The following is a 17,323-nucleotide window of genomic DNA, read 5'->3' as shown; positions in this document are numbered from 1 at the left end:
AGCTGCTGCTTGGTGCCTGCTGTATTTTTATCTCCCAGGGAACTCAATAACCTGTAAACACACACACACACACACACACTGACCCCGACCCCTGGTTCAACCCTGGTGGTTAAAACAACAGGGACAGGAAGTGTTGTGTTCCAAAACCAGCGGCATGCTGGGAACTGACGGCTTTAGACAGAAGGAAGGTGGAACTTAAAGTGTTTATTATTATTATGTTTATCATGTAGAGCAGATACAGAATACAGAAGCTGTCTAAACATCCACACTCCCATCAGGCCACAGAGCTCCAGTCAGTTATGTTGTTATATACAGACAGACATGTGCCTGCCTGTCTGTCTGCCTGTCTGTCTGCCTGTCTGTCTCTACAGTCTACAGCTGATCTACAGCAGCCTGCTGGAGACAAATCAGTCCAAAACACTCAGAAGAAAGAAAATCAACCACAACTTAACATACAGGACATCTTGGAAAACATTTCTACATGATTACTTTAAAGTAATGATTTAATAAAGATTGATGAAGGAGTTATTAGATATTCAGATGATTGAACAGAACCAGATGGCTTGAAGCTGCTGATCAGAGGATCAGTTTGTTTTGTTGATGATCAGTTTGTTTTGTTGAAGCGTTTCCTCCTGGTGGGTCAGGTAGCTGATGAGTCGGCGGGGCAGAGGCAGAGTCTCCATCAGTCTCAGCCTCTGGACTCCAGTCTGCCGCCGGACCTGCAGCCTGGACAGATGCTTCAGGCTGCAGGGAGGCTCTGAGAGGAGAAACATCTGTCAGACAGTTGGTAGGATCCTCCTGCTTCAGAACGTGAGGGAAATATCACTTTATATACAGTTTGTACCCGTGTATTGTACAAAATATATAGAGAAGTCTCTAACGCTTCACCAGGGTCTTATTCCAGTGTATTCACCTGTGTACTAACCTGTGGAAAAGTATTGTAAATACACAGATCTACTGTGTAGGTACTTGATGACAATCCTAATACATAATGTTCTTACAACAGTGTAACAACACAATGCAACTTCAAAGTGAACCAACATGATGTACTAAACTAAATACTGACAGTGCTGAACACACTGTTCAGCACCTGACATTAGTAGAGCTAATAATAATAAATAGTCGTCCAATATTTAGAATAAACTGTGGTCACTTTTAATATTTTGAATAAACATAATGAATATTTAATTGTCCTGTTCTGCTCACTGGCTCTGTCCTTTATCTGATCCGTCTCTGATCCGTCTCTGTCCAGCAGCTCCGTCAGTCTGCAGCAGAGCTGGACGTTCCCCACGTAGTCCAGGAGAACATGGAGGACAGGCTCCGCCCAGCAGCTCATCTCCGGGCTGCGCATGATGTCACAGAACTGACAGAAGGATTTAGCAAAACAAGCAAAACATGCAGCAGAATTCTACCAAAACTCCAAAATTCAATAATAATAAACAGCATGTTCACCTGTGGTGCAGCCTGGTCGGGTTGGAGACCCGGATCGTCCCTGAACCCGGTTCTGACAGCAGGAGGGGCGGAGCCTCCATGCTCACACTGAAAACAGGCGGCAGCCTCACAGCCGCTGTCCAGGAGGAACTTCAACATGGAGAGGTTCTTCAAACAGAACAGTATGATGGGTGGGAAGGTGGAGGGAGGGGCGGGGCTGGGGTGGCCGGGGGGGTTCGGGGGGCGGGCGGGGGCGTCGGCGTTCACATCCGCTCCATACTCCACTAACAAACGCACCATGGTCATGCAGCCGTTCCTCACCGCCACCAGCAGGGGGCTGAAGGGGTCGAGGCCAGGCTCCGCCCCCGCCCGCAGCAGCATGCCGGCTGCTTCCGTGTTGCTATTGACGACGGTGAAGTAGAGCGCGGTGCGGCGGCGGTCCCGGTACATCGCGGACCGGTCGGCTGACAGACGGGCGTTCACGTCGAAGCCGGCTCGGATCAGAACCTGCAGAACCTCAACATGGTTCTGTTCTGCTGCTACATGCAGCGGACTGATTCCACCAGACAGAACCAACAACCTGCTGCTCACCGGGATCAATACTGAGACAATGCTGCAGAGAGACAGACAGGTAGAGAGACCGACAGGTGGAGAGAGAGACAGAGAGAGACAGGTAGAGACAGAGAGAGACAGGTAGAGACAGAGAGAGACAGGTAGAGAGAGAGAGAGAGACAGGTAGAGAGCCAGGTAGAGAGAGAGAGAGAGACAGGTAGAGAGAGAGAGACAGGTAGAGAGACAAACGGGTAGAGAGAGAGAGACAGGTAGAGAGACAGACAGGTAGAGAGAGAGAGAGAGGCAGACAGGCATTAGTCAGATTATTAGTCAGTAGGTCTAAAGTCAGTAGATCTGAAGTCAGTAGATCTAAAGTCAGTAGATCTAAAGTCAGTAGATCAGAAGTTGTGGATTGTTTCAGACTGTAGTCAGATTGTTGCCATCATGCTACAGAAAAGTGTCATATTTACTCATCCTTTACTCATATTTACTCATCCTTTACTCATATTTACTCATCCTTTACTCATATTTACTCATATTTACTCATCCTTTACTCATATTTACTCATCCTTTACTCATATTTACTCATCCTTTACTCATATTTACTCATATTTACTCATCCTTTACTCATATTTACTCATCCTTTACTCATCCTTTACTCATATTTACTCATCCTTTACTCATCCTTTACTCATATTTACTCATCCTTTACTCATCCTTTACTCATATTTACTCATATTTACTCATCCTTTACTCATATTTACTCATCCTTTACTCATATTTACTCATCCTTTACTCATCCTTTACTCATATTTACTCATCCTTTACTCATATTTACTCATATTTACTCATCCTTTACTCATATTTACTCATCCTTTACTCATCCTTTACTCATATTTACTCATCCTTTACTCATCCTTTACTCATATTTACTCATATTTACTCATCCTTTACTCATATTTACTCATCCTTTACTCATATTTACTCATCCTTTACTCATCCTTTACTCATATTTACTCATCCTTTACTCATATTTACTCATCCTTTACTCATCCTTTACTCATATTTACTCATCCTTTACTCATATTTACTCATCCTTTTCTCATATTTACTCATATTTACTCATCCTTTACTCATATTTTCTCATCCTTTACTCATATTTACTCATCCTTTACTCATCCTTTACTCATATTTACTCATCCTTTACTCATATTTACTCATCCTTTACTCATATTTACTCATATTTACTCCTCATATCCTCTGTGAGCAGCGGTGTGGATGGGCATCAGTCCAGTTCTGGTGGTTTTGTCGGCGTCTGCTTGGTGTGAGAGCAGCAGCCGCACCGTGCTGCCGTGGCCGTTCTTACAGGCTTCATACAGAGGAGTGGCTCCGTCTGCAGCCCGCTGGTCGATATCAGCTCCTGCAGTTCAGACACGGCATGATGAGCGTTGTTTCAGTTTAGAAACAATTAAGAGTAATTAGCCTGTAGCAGTGACAAAGCGGCGATGACCGTTGTTGAGCAGGAAGTCGAGCGCCTCGCGGTTTCCGCTCTGCGCCGCCACAAACAGCGGAGAGACGCCGTAGACGTCGGCGGCGTTGACGTCGGCTCCGGCTTCGACCAGCAGCTCGCTGATCTGCAGATGGTTTCGACTGGAAGCTTCATGGAGAGCCGTCCATCCCAGAAGACATCGCTGCTTCACTCCGGCTCCGAAGGCCAGGAGCAGAGACACTATTTCTGTTTGTTCCCCCTCACAAGCTGTGGAGAAACCAAGGGAGAGAGAGAGAGAGAGAGAGAGAGAGAGAGAGGGAGAGAGGGAGAGAGGGAGAGAGAGAGAGAGAGAGACAGAGAGAGAGAGAGAGACACAGAGAGCGAGAGAGGGAGAGAGAGACAGAGAGAGAGAGAGAGACAGAGACAGAGAGAGAGAGAGAGACACACAGAGAGAGAGAGAGAGAGAGACACAGAGAGTGAGAGAGGGAGAGAGAGAGAGAGAGAGAGAGAGACAGAGAGAGAGGGAGAGAGAGACACAGAGAGTGAGAGAGGGAGAGAGAGAGAGAGAGACAGAGAGAGAGAGAGAGAGAGAGAGAGGGAAAGAGAGAGAGGGAGAGAGAGAGAGAGAGACAGAGAGAGAGAGACACAGAGAGCGAGAGAGGGAGAGAGAGACAGAGAGAGAGAGAGAGAGAGACACAGAGAGAGAGACACAGAGAGCGAGAAGAAAAGTTTCCAACATTGTGAGTCTTTCCCATATTTATGAATTTACAAGTTCATGTTTGTTTATTTCTACAGTTCATCACAGCTGGTCTCACAGGACTTTACAGAGAATGAGCCGAACTAGATCTAACTGATCAACAATCAACCGTAGAACAGAATGATGTAGAACAAACAGGATTTTGTCCTGTACCCTTGTAGAGAGGCGTCTCCCCATCTTTATCAGAGATGTTTGGGTCGGCTCCCCTCTCCAGCAGACAGCGAGCGCAGGCGGGACGGTCGTTCAGGACTGCCAGCAGGAGAGGAGTCTGGCCCTTCAGCGTCTGGCGGTCCATCAGCTCTGGATGGGCTGGACCACAGCAGAGAGCCTGGTGTCATCAGTTAGTCTGAACTGATGTCAGACAGATGGAGATGGGCTTGTTGCATGGTTGGACCTATCAGCAGCACTGTGCAAAGCCTTCAGCTTGTTATTAATTGTTAAAAAGTCAGTTTTTCAGGAATTTAGAAAGATATTATTTTCAGATTGATGACCACAGGCTCAGGAGACAAACTCTACCTCCATGGAAACCTTCAGTTCAAGAAAGAATAAGAAAATAACCAGAACTGAAGTGTAGTGACCCCCCTGTTGTCTGATACTGGAGGGTTTAGACCAGGGGTCCCCAAACTACGGCCCGCGGGCCGGATACGGCCCGCCTCCACATTTGGCTCGGCCCCTGAACAATACCAGAGACGCAGACCCCTGTCAAAGAGAGAACGGTATAATGGCGAAAATGTTAGGTAAGAGAAAAATTGATTCAGAATGCAGGGTATTTAACCTGCAGTGGACAAACGATTATTTTTTTGTTCAATGCAAAGAAAAGGCTGTTTGTCTCATCTGTCAAGAGGCGGTGGCGGTATTCAAAGAATACAATCTGCGCCGACACTATGAATCCCGTCACAAAGACAAGTATGATAGCTTGCAAGGCCAAATGCGAGCAGACAAACTCTCAAAGCTAAAAAGTGGACTGTTATCTCAGCAGAATACATTTGTACGCCAAGCTAAGCTGAACCAGTCATCCGTTCGGGCCAGCTTTCGGGTTGCTCAACTGATAGCAAGCAGCGGTAAACCTTTCACTGATGGAGAGTTTGTCAAGACATGTATGAATGCTGTCGCGGAGGAGGTGTGTCCCGAAAAGAAAGATGTCTTTAATGCCGTGAGTCGCAAGAACTTTGAGAGACTGCTCATATGAGTCATTTAAGTGAGAGATTCTGCTCTGATAACTAAGCTAAACTTTTACCTGTTAAGATTGTGCACGGCACAACAGAAAGTTAATGTTCCATGGACTTTTTTTCTGTGAAGAGGCCAGAGAGGGTTATTTGGTTATTATTTATTTCATTAATAGTGTTATTATTTATTTCCTGACTTTTTTTCTGTGAAGAACCCAGAGAGGGTTATTTGGTTATTATTTATTTCCTGACTTTTTTTCTGTGAAGAGCCCAGAGAGGGTTATTTGGTTATTATTTATTTCCTGACTTTTTTTTCTGTGAAGAACCCGGAAAGGGTTATTTGGTTATGTGTGGCTTTCTGGAAAACAATAAATTTTTACGTTTAGGCACCCCTGCGATCGTCACACTTTTTCTCTTACAAACTGACCCCGGCCCCCCATCAGAGAAGGGAAAAGTTATGTGGCCCTCACAGGAAAAAGTTTGGGGACCCCTGGTTTAGACACTTCTGAAGTATTTCAATAAAGTTGACTGTCCAGATGAAAGCTGACATGAAAAGTCCTTGATTTAGTTCTTCTTACAACAGGCTTGATAAGAAACATCCAAAACAAAAGATAGGATTACAGATGCATGATGTTTAAATTAAAGGTAACAAACAAGCAGAAGGTCTGAAGACTGAAGCTCAGTAAACAACATGCAGGCTTCAGTCTGTCCTGCAGGGGGGGACAGACACACTTCACACAGTTAATGGACACAAACACAAGCAAACAAGAATCACCAACATTTGTAAATAAAGGAAATAGCTCCAACATGAAGTTATGTGTTTTTTTGGGCTGGTTGAAGCACCGTACATCGCTCTGATGTTTAACATATTTCCACTGTCCTAATGTTAAATATGTTGATATGCTGATATCAGTGGAATACACCAGTCGTCACTAGTGACAGCAGCACTGATGAATGATGATAGCAGCCGGTGTGGATGAAAACAGTAGTTCTGTTTCTGTCAAATAAATCAGTTTATGTGTATTGAATGCTGAGGTCCGGTGTGAAGCCTCCTAACAGAACCAGGAGGAACCTGCTCACCTTCCACCAACATGTCAACACACTCCTTCCTCCTTCTGGCGGCAGCTTCATGTAAAGCTGTCCATCCCAGATGATTCTTCTGGGTCACATGACCTGCCATCAGCAGCAGCTCCTTCAGCTCGCCCACCGCTCCTTTTCTGACGGCTTCGGCCAGCGGATCCACCAGGCTGGAACAGAGGAACACAGCTTGGTTCTCCACCCAAGACAGAGGAGAGTGATGTAGAAAAACAACAACAATGTTCACTACACCGGTCAACAGTTTAGCATGATTCATACATGGAACTGACAGTTTTCTCAGATCCATTCCATAGCAACATGTCTAGGTTTCTAGTGTGGAGATAAACTTACTCTTCGGTTTCCATGGTGACATAGAAAGACCCATCATATCGTCTCCAGGCGACACAGTGCCTCCCGTCGCTCCTGGTGAAGCTGTAGCTCCTGGTGGCGTCCGAAGTCGGAAGGTTCCCAAGAGAATCTAGTTTCATTCTCTCCTGTGAATAACTTTATTTACCTTTACAGTGTCTTTACGGCTTGTGCAGACATGGAGTTTCAGTGAATGGGACATAATAGACAAACAGAGGAAGAGGTTTTCTACCATAATAATTCTTAGTTCAATATAACTTTACCACATCAAGGCAACCCAACTCCAACCAGTAAAATCTGGTTCCACAGGTCACACACCTGCACCTGCTATTCTGCAGTATGAACCTGAAGTGTCCAACATGCTGAATTGATAATTAAAGTGACGGCATGAAGGTCATGTGACAGGCGGACAGCTGCTGACCTGATTCACTTGAGCATCAATGGACCAATAGAGAAGCAGAAATAGCAGCTAACAAGTTGTTTGCTAAGGCAAACAGTTGGATTCTGCTGAGACAGAACTGTACAACTGGAAAAACACATAGGGACACACAATACTGTAAATCCCCTTAATCCCTACACACACACACACACACACACACACACACACACGACCACCTTCAGAAGCATCCTTATGGAGGTGTGAGTCTTTGTGCTGATAAAATTAGGAGTTGAGGAAATGAGGTGATGAAAAGCCTTACAGTGCCATCTGTCATCTGATAGGAAACTATGGAAGCTCATGATGAAACACGACACTATGACACTAAAGGGAACGTTGTTATTCAGATGTTTTTACTGCTCCAGTCCACATGCCTGTAGATGCTTTCTGTGAATGTTAAACCAGTTTAAAGGAGGATGCTAAACATTTATAATTCTCTAAATAGCTCCTGTAATCCTTGGCATGCTGTGAAGGAATGAAGACTTTGAGGAGCAGACTCTCTTTTACCACCAAGCAGCTGCAGGACCTGCTGCAGATACAGATGATAGTACAACTATCAAGGTTTTTAAAACTGTTTAACGAAGAAGTCTACACAGCAATGGAAGCAGGTACAAAGCCATAAGACATCTAGACAACATCAACTGATGGACAAACCACTATCAACAGTTTCTAAATATTTCTGCAGCAGTGACAGTCAGTTGTTTTGATACTTTACTTCTACATCATCATTAATATTTGATCATCAAGATGCTCCATTTAAAATAAAATCAAAACCCTAATCATCATCCAACATGGCAGCACATCAGATCGATATTCTACAAACACAACATGCATCTGAATCCTTCACAACCAAATGAACTGATCACCACTCTGAGGAAGTCTTTAACTTACTGTGCTGAAGTCTGTGGGTGTGAGGAGAGCCATGATGTCAGTTCTGACCAGTGTCAGTCTGCTGCTGGATCTACTGCTGCTCTACTGGATCTGATGCTGGTCTACTGGATCTGGATCTGCTGCTGCTCTACTGGATCTGATGCTGGTCTACTGGATCTGGATCTGCTGCTGCTCTACTGGATCTGGATCTGCTGCTGCTCTACTGGATCTGCTGCTGCTCTACTGGATCTGCTGCTGGTCTACTGGATCTGGATCTGCTGCTGCTCTACTGGATCTGATGCTGGTCTACTGGATCTGGATCTGCTGCTGCTCTACTGGATCTGCTGCTGTTCTACTGGATCTGCTGCTGTTCTCTGTTCTCTGTCACCTGACATAATGCACAGCGGTCATGTTTACACCTGTCAATCACAGAGGGGAGGGCTTTACATTAAAGCCTCTGTCCTTTTAAGGCCAGTCAGTCACTTCACACACTTCACTCACACATCATTTCAGTGCATCTTTAATGTTCATTGATGTTGGAATCAGGGGAAAAATATAATTCAGATTATGTTATGTTAGCTATAAAGGACCCAAAGAACCTAAAGGACATAAAGGACATAAAGGACATAAAGAACATAAAGAACATAAAGACATAAAGGACCTAAAGAACATAGAGGACATAAAGGACCTAAAGAACATAAAGGACCTAAAGAACATAAAGAACATAAAGGACCTAAAGAACATAGAGGACATAAAGGACCTAAAGAACATAAAGGACCTAAAGAACATAAAGAACATAAAGGACCTAAAGAACATAGAGGACATAAAGGACCTAAAGAACATAAAGACATAAAGGACCTAAAGAACATAAAGAACATAAAGGACCTAAAGAACATAAAGGACCTAAAGGACCTAAAGAACATAAAGGACCCAAAGAACCTAAAGGACATAAAGGACATAAAGGACCTAAAGAACATAAAGAACATAAAGGACCTAAAGAACATAAAGGACCTAAAGGACCTAAAGAACATAAAGGACCCAAAGAACCTAAAGGACATAAAGGACATAAAGAACATAAAGAACATAAAGACATAAAGGACCTAAAGAACATAAAGAACATAAAGGACCTAAAGAACATAGAGGACATAAAGGACCTAAAGAACATAAAGGACCTAAAGAACATAAAGAACATAAAGGACCTAAAGAACATAGAGGACATAAAGGACCTAAAGAACATAAAGACATAAAGGACCTAAAGAACATAAAGAACATAAAGGACCTAAAGAACATAAAGGACCTAAAGGACCTAAAGAACATAAAGGACCCAAAGGACCTAAAAAACATAAAGGACCTAAAGGACCTAAAGAACATAAAGAACATAAAGGACCTAAAGGACCAAGCGGTTGTAAAGGTCAGATATTTACTGAGGTGGAACACCATGCAGAGCGTTACAAACCAATCAAAACATCATAAGTCACCCACAGTTCACTAAACATTTCACCTTGGTATTTTACATAGCTGCAGGTCTGAAAGTTGAAAATTGCACTGTGGGGTTTTATCTAGTGTTGGTTCTATTTAGCACTTTAATGAATAGAGTCCTTCCCTGGGTCAGATGAATCATCTGGAGGGATGTGGCGCCTCCAGCAGGACACTGTCAGAAACACAGTTCTTCCTCCTGCTAGAATAAAGTACCAGATTATGTTTTGAACATTATGTTTTTGCCTTTATTTAATAGTCCACAGTAGAAACACAGATGACGTTTTTAACATTATGTTTTTGCCTTTATTTGATCCAGTAGAGAAACAGGAGGGATTGTGCGACATGAGCCACCAGGACACTCTGCTACTGACATTTAAAAAGATATCAGATAGACAATATATAAAAGCAACTATTTACAAAAAGTCAAACTATGTACATGCTATAATGAAATATTCCTCAAATACTATGTATTCTCTGAAAATCATCTATTCCTAAAATAACAAACAAAAACAGCTTTCACTTCTGAAGGCAGACAAACATCAGTCAGAAGAATTCATTCAGTGGTGACATACACAAAACATTAGCAGCAACTTCCTTAAAATTAGGACTTTACTCTAAATCCATCCCATTGGATATTTTTCTGCTTTGAACTGCTTTAAACAAATGAAAGTCCAACAAGTCAAATCTTTTCACTCCGCCTGTCATCTGGTAGTTTAAATGATCTCAACTGCTACTAGTCAAAATAAGCTCAATAACTTTTCCTGGTCAATTTTAGAAAAAGATAATTGACATCTAAGTCCCCTGAGAGAGGCCCCGCCTCCTGCTGGACCATGACGCTCAGCAGACGTCGACGGGTCCCTCCTCATATCTGAGGAACCTGATCATGGTTCCAGGCAGCGGTAAAGTCTGCAGCCCTCCGAGTCGCTCGAGTCCCAACAGGCGGCGAATCCTCAGCCTGCAGAGCTGCATCAGCGGACGGGGCGGGGCTGGAAGAATGACAGAACCCAAAATATTAAACATTTAAAAAAGATATTTCAAAATGCTTCATATACCTACTACTACTACTACTACTACTACTACTACTACTACAGACTACTACAAACTACAACAAGCCTCTCCCACTAATATGTATTAAATAGTTTTAGATGAATCCAGAATGTCAGAACAGACTGCATCGTGTTTCAGATAAATCACCTGCTTTGTCCTTGATGTTGTGCCAGTCTTGGTAGCTGTCCAGATGCTCCAGCAGTCTGGAGCAGAGCTTCACATGACCAACATAGTCCAGCAGAACGCCGATGATTGGCCCCGCCCACCGACATATACTGGGGGTGGAGATCATCTCACAGAACTGTCAATCGACAAGCACAAGATCACCATGTCAGAAGTGTGTGAAGGTTTCACTTCGTACAGTAGGACAGTTGGTCAGATATACAGTCACACACATACACTCAGTACCTGAACGGCACTCCTCGGGTTCGTTTCTGATAGGACTCTCACTGGGTAGCGAAGGTCGTCCCTCTCTGAACGGGTGGTTTTGATTGGCGGGTGTGGATCGCTGCCGTAAATGCAGCTGAAGCAGGACAGAGCGTCGCAGCCGTTGTCCAGCAGGTACTTGAACATGGACAGGTATTTCATGGAGAACATGACTGTGGCGGGGAAGGCGGTGGGGTGGGTGGGGATGTAGGCGTTAACGTTAGCGCCGTGCTCCACCAGCAGGGTGACAGTCTGGATGCAGCCCTGCCGCAGCGCCACCAGCAGCGGGTTGAAGATGTCCAGGTTGGGGTTCGCCCCGGCGTCCAGCAGCATGCCGACAGCGTCGATGTTGTTGTTGATGACGGCGAAGTAGAGCGCCGTGCTCCTGTGGTCTTCGTACATCTTGGAGCGCTCATCGCTCAGCTGAGCGTTGACGTCGAAGCCGGCGTCGATCAGCACCTCCAGCAGTTCGTCTCTGTTGTGTTCAGCAGCCAGGTGCAGCGGGCTGATGCCCGTCCGCCTCACTCTGGCCTTGCTAGTGGCTGGGATCAGCATGGACACCATGCTGCAATGGAAACATTACAGGAAATACTCAGATTTAAACAGGAAGTTCAACAACCAGAGCTTCAGCTTCCTGCCATGTGAGGGAATCAGTCCACACTCAAAACACATTTATTTAGCATTAACCCTACCAAACTACCACCACAAACTAACAAACAACCATCACACCCAACAAACTACCATCAAAATGAACAAACTACCATCACACCTAACAAACTACCACCACAAACTAACAAACTACCATCACACCTAGCAAACTACTACCAGAAACTAACAAACTACCATCACACCTAGCAAACTACCACCAGAAACTAACAAACTACCATCACACCTAGCAAACTACCACCACAAACTAACAAACTAATGGCACACCTAACAAACTACCATCACACCCAACAAACTACCATCACACCTAACAAACTACCACCACAAACTAACAAACTACCATCACACCTAGCAAACGACCACCACAAACTAACAAACTACCATCACACCCAACAAACTACCATCACAAACTAACAAACTACCATCACACCTAGCAAACGACCACCACAAACTAACAAACTACCATCACACCCAACAAACTACCATCACAAACTAACAAACTACCATCACACCCTGTTCCTTCCCTAACTTCCTCTTGCTGTTGCTTTCTGTCCATACTCACTGTCCAAACACACACACACACATGCATAGACAACACACACGTTCGTCCACACACAAACACACAAGATCTGTCCCACTCAGCGACTGTTGTTTGTCTTCTGTTTTAATTGTATTTGTGTCCATTGTTGCTCTGTAAAGCAAACAAACCTGTTTTGTTAAAAGTGCTTTATGTATAAATTTGATTTGATTTGATTTGATTTGGTTTGATTTGACAAAGAAGTTGAGACAAAGTTAGTTAAGTCTGATATATGGACTGTTTCCGCTCATTTCTCTATTTGTACTGAATTGAATACTTGCTATGGCAGGTAATATAATTACTGTCCAGTTTTTATCAAGAACAATTTTGCCAAGTTCAAATAAAATTCTAAATTCAAACCTTACCAATACCATCTTTAATACTTTCGGGTATTTTTTTCCTGAAAATATTAACATTTTCATGTAGTTTCTAGGTATTACTGTAAATGGGTCTGAAATTCAAAAGGGTGAAAAATACATGACAAAGATGGAATATCAAACATGTCGCATGCAAATGAATAGAGAAGACATGAAGCGTACAGCCAGCAGCAGATGGAAAGCTGAAGCTTATGATTACTTTTTACATTTGAAGAGTTTTAAAATATGATTATGGAGAACTGTTACTCAATGACTCCATCCATTCAACATTTATAGGTTTATGTCTCCAAGCTGCAGCAGTCACTAACATATTTAGTGGGTATTATAGTGGAAAAAGGTTAAATGATGGTTCTAAGGAGATCAGAGGCAGGTTAGGTGTGTGTTAAGGAGAACGTCAGTATTAAAGTGGTAAAGTAAACTCTTTGGTGCCAGTCAACACACCAACTTACTGAACTGACTTGTCAAAGCTGAAGGAGTCATAAGTCAGCAGGCCTTTCCTGGAAACCATGACCAGACACATCAGTACCAAACTTTACATTTCATCTACCAGCTACTGATCACATCCAATAGAAAGAGGGGATTTGTCTGAATCATTGGACAAAAATGATTGACATCTAACGTTTTCTCCAATAGAAATGCAGCATCCTTCTCTGACTGGAAAGAGTCCAGTGTTTGGCAGGTGTGTCCCGCTGTGCTGATATCTGTCAGTCATGCTTCAGTAAGTGAAGTTGTGTTGTATTGTGCCTACATGTCAGTTCCTCGCTGGGCTGCAACGTGAAGCGGCAGTAAACCCGTCTTTCCAGGTTTGTTGGCGTCGGCGTTCTGGGAGAGGAGGAGCTTGACGATCTCCTCATGTCCGTTCTTAGTGGCTTCATACAGAGCGGTGGCTCCGTCTGTGGCCTGGCTGTTAATATCTGCACCTGCAGCCACATGGGAAACACTCATCGTCTTATTCAGAGAAATCTGTTAGGCCCGAGGCTTTGGAGCGAGTTTCTGAGGATATCAGGTCAGATCAGCATCTTCTTTTAAATCTCTTCTTAAAACACTTTACTGGACTGGCTTCTCCTAACTGAGATATGGATATTTGTGTCACAGTGGTGATTTTCAGGATGTTTTGCTCTTATCTCATTGCTTCCAAGCTTGTTGTTTTATGTCAATCTGTATTTTGCCTTGATTTTTAATTGCTTTTTAGTATGTTGCTCTCTTGTGTATTGTGAAGCACTTTGTAACTCTGTTTTGAAAGGTACTATACAGATAAACTTTATTATTATTATTATTACTATCTTCAGACAAAATGAATGTACCATGTTTGAGGAGGAAGCGCAGTGTCTCCACCTGTCCGCTCTGAGCGGCGGTGAACAGCGGAGTGATGCCGTAGATGTTAGCCGGACTGAGCTTCGCTCCGGCTTTCATCAGCATCTCGCAGATTTCCACGTTGTTACGACACACGGCTTCCTGAAAAGCGGTCCAGCCTTGGATACAGTGTGTGTTCACCGCTGCTCCGTGGTTCAGCAGCATGGCCACCATCTCCGCATTTTCCCGCTCACAAGCTGTGGAGGAGAACCAGTAGAACCAGACTTTATTCACACAAGTTTTCCTTCAATATTGCTAACTCACAGTGTCTTCTGTGCATTTGAAGCTGCAATATGTAAAGGTGAATCTGTATGTTGGGATGCTGAAACAGTGAACTGTGACCTTTGTACAGCGCAGTCTCTCTGTCTTTGCTGAGGACGTCGGGGTCGGCTCCGGCCTCCAGCAGGATACTGACGCAGCCGACCTGCTCCCCGCTGACCGCTATCAGTAGAGCCGTCTGGTCCTTCCCTGTCCGCTTGTTGATCATCCCCGGCTGGGCTGGAACATGAAACACACACAGTAGAAACCAGTAAAACCCAACTCTAATTTTGTAGTTCTATCATTCGTCCATATGAGGTCGTGTTCCATTGTTAATCATCTAAAGCAGCAGGTGACCCAAACTAAACCTCTTCTTGGTTCAGGTGTTAGATGTGAAGCTACCTGCCAGCAGCAGGTGGAGGCAGGCCTCCTGGCCGTACCACGCCGCCTGGTGCAGCGCCAGCCAGCCCGGTTTACTGGGCAGCATCAGGTTGGTGCCAGGCAGAGCGGCCAGCGCTTTCACTCTGCTGGCATCGCCGATCCGTATCGCTTTGAAAAGAGGCTCCTCCTCCCTGCGGGAAAATACCCATCAGCCATCTGCCTGGTCATGAATGTGTCACGTTGCTGTTATGAAGCTCTTGTAAAGTTTAACCGAAACAACTCACAGCAGAATATGGTTTCATGTTTAACTAATCTAACAGCTGAAACTTACTCTTCGGACTCCGGAGCGACGTGGACCAGAGTGCCGTCGGCGCGGCGATACGCCACCATGCGTTTCCCAGAACCAGTCAGGAAGTGACTGACTGTTCCATCGAAGTTCTTCCTGTCACATGAACAGGGAGACCGTCAGTCGCTGTCCGGACCGTCCGTCCTCACAGTGAACACACAGTTTACATGTTGAACTCCGCTCTAATCCCCAGCAGCTTACTGTTCCTGCAGTAATGTTTCTAAGGCAGCAGGTTGGATATCGTAACACAAGCTTGTCGGAATGCTTTGATGACTGATGTGTTCTACTTCTGTCCCACTAGGACGCTTTCCCAAACACTTGTATTGGCTAACAGCCACTGTCTGTCAGGTAAGGGCCAGTATCTATTGGCTAAGGGCCAGTTGGGACAGGTGTGTGTGGAGGCCGGCCGGTGTCAGGTGACAGAAACTGATCTGAAGTCAGATCTTCTGACGTCTGAACTGGTAAATAATTATAGACCGAGTCGTTCTCTGACCTGACACCAATATAATGTAGGACATGGAACAAGCAAAGAATTAAAAAACATTTACACAAATCTCATGACACACTTCAGCCCTGCAGGATTTGACTGTGCGGTCTAAAGAGAAGAGATCTGGCTACACCATGTCTCTAGTCTGTAGTCTCTAGTCTCTAGTCCCAAACCATTTTGTCTCATTCAGTTTTAGAGTCTCACTATGAAAACAAACTGTCAGACTACAAGCTTCCTGTCACTCTGAAGTAGAAAGTAGAAGAAAGAAAGAAAGAAAGAAACAAAGAAAGAAAGAATTTATCTGGACACATACAGATCAGGTGGCTTTTCAGTCGGAGGATTGTGGGAACTGTGGTGTGTGCTGGTCAGGCTTGGAGGTGGATTATGGGAACTGTAGTGCGGAGCAGGAGGGCTTGGGTCAGCTGGAGGATTCAGGCTGCTGCTGCTGGTTTCAGCGGGAGGAGCCGTGCTGCTGCGGTCGCTCAGACTGCGTTCGATGGCGAGCTGCATCAGCTCATCATCAGACAGGTTACTGTACAGGGAATAGTCCTCCAAGTCCAGACCGGAACCAAGAGAACCAGGAGAACCAGGAGAACCAGAGAGGGAGATGCTGGCTGCTGCCATGATGGAGCTGAGAGAGAGAGGAGCAGCTGGTTACTGGTTCCAGTCTGAACCCAGTGGAGAACCCAGATGGTTCCAGTCTGAACCCAGTGGAGAACCCAGTCCTTACTGGAGGCTTCTCAGTCAAAATGATCCCAGGGGGGTATTCCAGAAAGCAGGATTGGCAAGTTATCCAGATCTGTTAACTCAGAATTCACAGAAATCCAGGATTTTCTGTTCCAAAAACTGAGATCAAAGTAAATCTAGATCAGTTACTATGGCAATTTATGTTCTCAAGCTAACCCGCTCTGTGGCAGGTTTACTTGAGGCTTACTTGAGTTAAACCCGACTGAGCCTGCAGCATTAAGCATCACACAAGTCAGTTTGTTCAACTTTTCTGGAAAATGGCTTTAAACCTGTCTTGAAGATCCCGTTGACGTGGAAGCTCAAATTATTTGCAGGGCTTTACTTCGAAAGAGACTGCGATATATTTTATCACACCCACCTGTAGCATATCATCGCGAGTGTTACCGTTTTTCAGAAGAGTCCATTTATCTAGCCTTCTTCTGCCCTCTGTACACACGTTATGCATTGCCCTTTTATTCGCTACTGGAAGCTTTCTGTATAAAATTGTAGATAGAGATAAGAAATAAATATTAATTATGAATGTGATAAACCTACCCTTTATGTTGGCACGTGTGTCCTGGGCATAGTAGTTGGCTCTGATGAGCTCCTTCATGCCATCAGTTATCTACCACTGTTCAAAGATAGGGCCGGCTCCTACGAGTTTGAATTATGTTCTTATACTTTTTTTTTTTTAATTTGTTGCCAAGTGCATTTCATGCCGCCTGGATTAGGCTACACCTAAATTAAATGTAAAAAAATAATTAAGAGTGTACAATTCAGGCAATAGCCTATGTTGCATCCTTCCTATTAATTAAACATTAGTTTACAGAGGTATGTTAAATGTTGAATGACTAAAACAAGCATTAAACTTGATAGTTAACTCACGCATTAACTCTATCTACAATTTTTTTCCATGCCAAGTCTCACAAGTGTTGCTGATGTGTATTTATTTTATTTTTTTGCTGAAATTCACTACAAGCTGTCATTAATATTTCTTAACCCTATAACCCTAACCCTAACCCTTCAGCTGGAGTGAAATATGACGCTCTGCTCTGC

General features: G+C 44.2%; 2 protein-coding genes across 2 annotated transcripts; both read right to left on the bottom strand.

The window, feature by feature from the left end:
• Positions 1-222: 222 nt before the first annotated feature.
• LOC139914598 (ankyrin repeat and SOCS box protein 2-like) lies at positions 223-6,960 on the bottom strand. The gene is made up of 8 exons (XM_078289999.1): positions 6,824-6,960; positions 6,476-6,642; positions 4,383-4,538; positions 3,494-3,739; positions 3,232-3,403; positions 1,453-2,044; positions 1,207-1,363; positions 223-757 (listed from the first exon to the last, which is right to left on the bottom strand). Exons 1-8 carry the CDS (start codon positions 6,958-6,960, stop codon positions 585-587), a joined length of 1,800 nt encoding a protein of 599 aa, XP_078146125.1. The 3' UTR covers positions 223-584.
• Positions 6,961-10,351: 3,391 nt separating this feature from the next.
• On the bottom strand, positions 10,352-16,168 carry asb2a.1 (ankyrin repeat and SOCS box containing 2a, tandem duplicate 1). Its single transcript, XM_071902947.2, has 9 exons — positions 15,855-16,168; positions 15,040-15,150; positions 14,730-14,899; positions 14,412-14,567; positions 14,021-14,266; positions 13,465-13,636; positions 11,079-11,661; positions 10,818-10,971; positions 10,352-10,609 (listed from the first exon to the last, which is right to left on the bottom strand). The coding sequence occupies exons 1-9, from the start codon at positions 16,163-16,165 to the stop codon at positions 10,461-10,463; spliced, it is 2,052 nt and encodes a 683-aa protein (XP_071759048.2). The 5' UTR covers positions 16,166-16,168; the 3' UTR covers positions 10,352-10,460.
• Between the last annotated feature and the right edge of the window lie 1,155 nt (positions 16,169-17,323).

The sequence above is a fragment of the Centroberyx gerrardi genome, chromosome 18 (assembly GCF_048128805.1).
Source record: "Centroberyx gerrardi isolate f3 chromosome 18, fCenGer3.hap1.cur.20231027, whole genome shotgun sequence".
NCBI classification, from domain to species: domain Eukaryota; kingdom Metazoa; phylum Chordata; class Actinopteri; order Beryciformes; family Berycidae; genus Centroberyx; species Centroberyx gerrardi.
The sequence above is the reverse complement of the archived record's forward strand: the minus strand, read 5'-3'. Positions and strand labels throughout refer to the sequence as shown.

Excerpts from the sequence above, each read along its gene's own strand:
- LOC139914598 (XM_078289999.1), bottom strand. The coding sequence starts at position 6,960 with ATGAAACTAGATTCTCTTGGGAACCTTCCGACTTCGGACGCCACCAGG. Across the intron at positions 4,539-6,475 it reads TGTTGACATGTTGGTGGAAG|CCCATCCAGAGCTGATGGAC; the intron begins GTGAGCAGGTTC and ends GCTGTGGTCCAG. Across the intron at positions 1,364-1,452 it reads CCGACCAGGCTGCACCACAG|TTCTGTGACATCATGCGCAG; the intron begins GTGAACATGCTG and ends TCCTTCTGTCAG.
- asb2a.1 (XM_071902947.2), bottom strand. The coding sequence starts at position 16,165 with ATGGCAGCAGCCAGCATCTCCCTCTCTGGTTCTCCTGGTTCTCCTGGT. Across the intron at positions 14,900-15,039 it reads GTCGCTCCGGAGTCCGAAGA|GGAGGAGGAGCCTCTTTTCA; the intron begins GTAAGTTTCAGC and ends ATTTTCCCGCAG. Across the intron at positions 14,568-14,729 it reads CCTCCACCTGCTGCTGGCAG|CCCAGCCGGGGATGATCAAC; the intron begins GTAGCTTCACAT and ends TTCATGTTCCAG.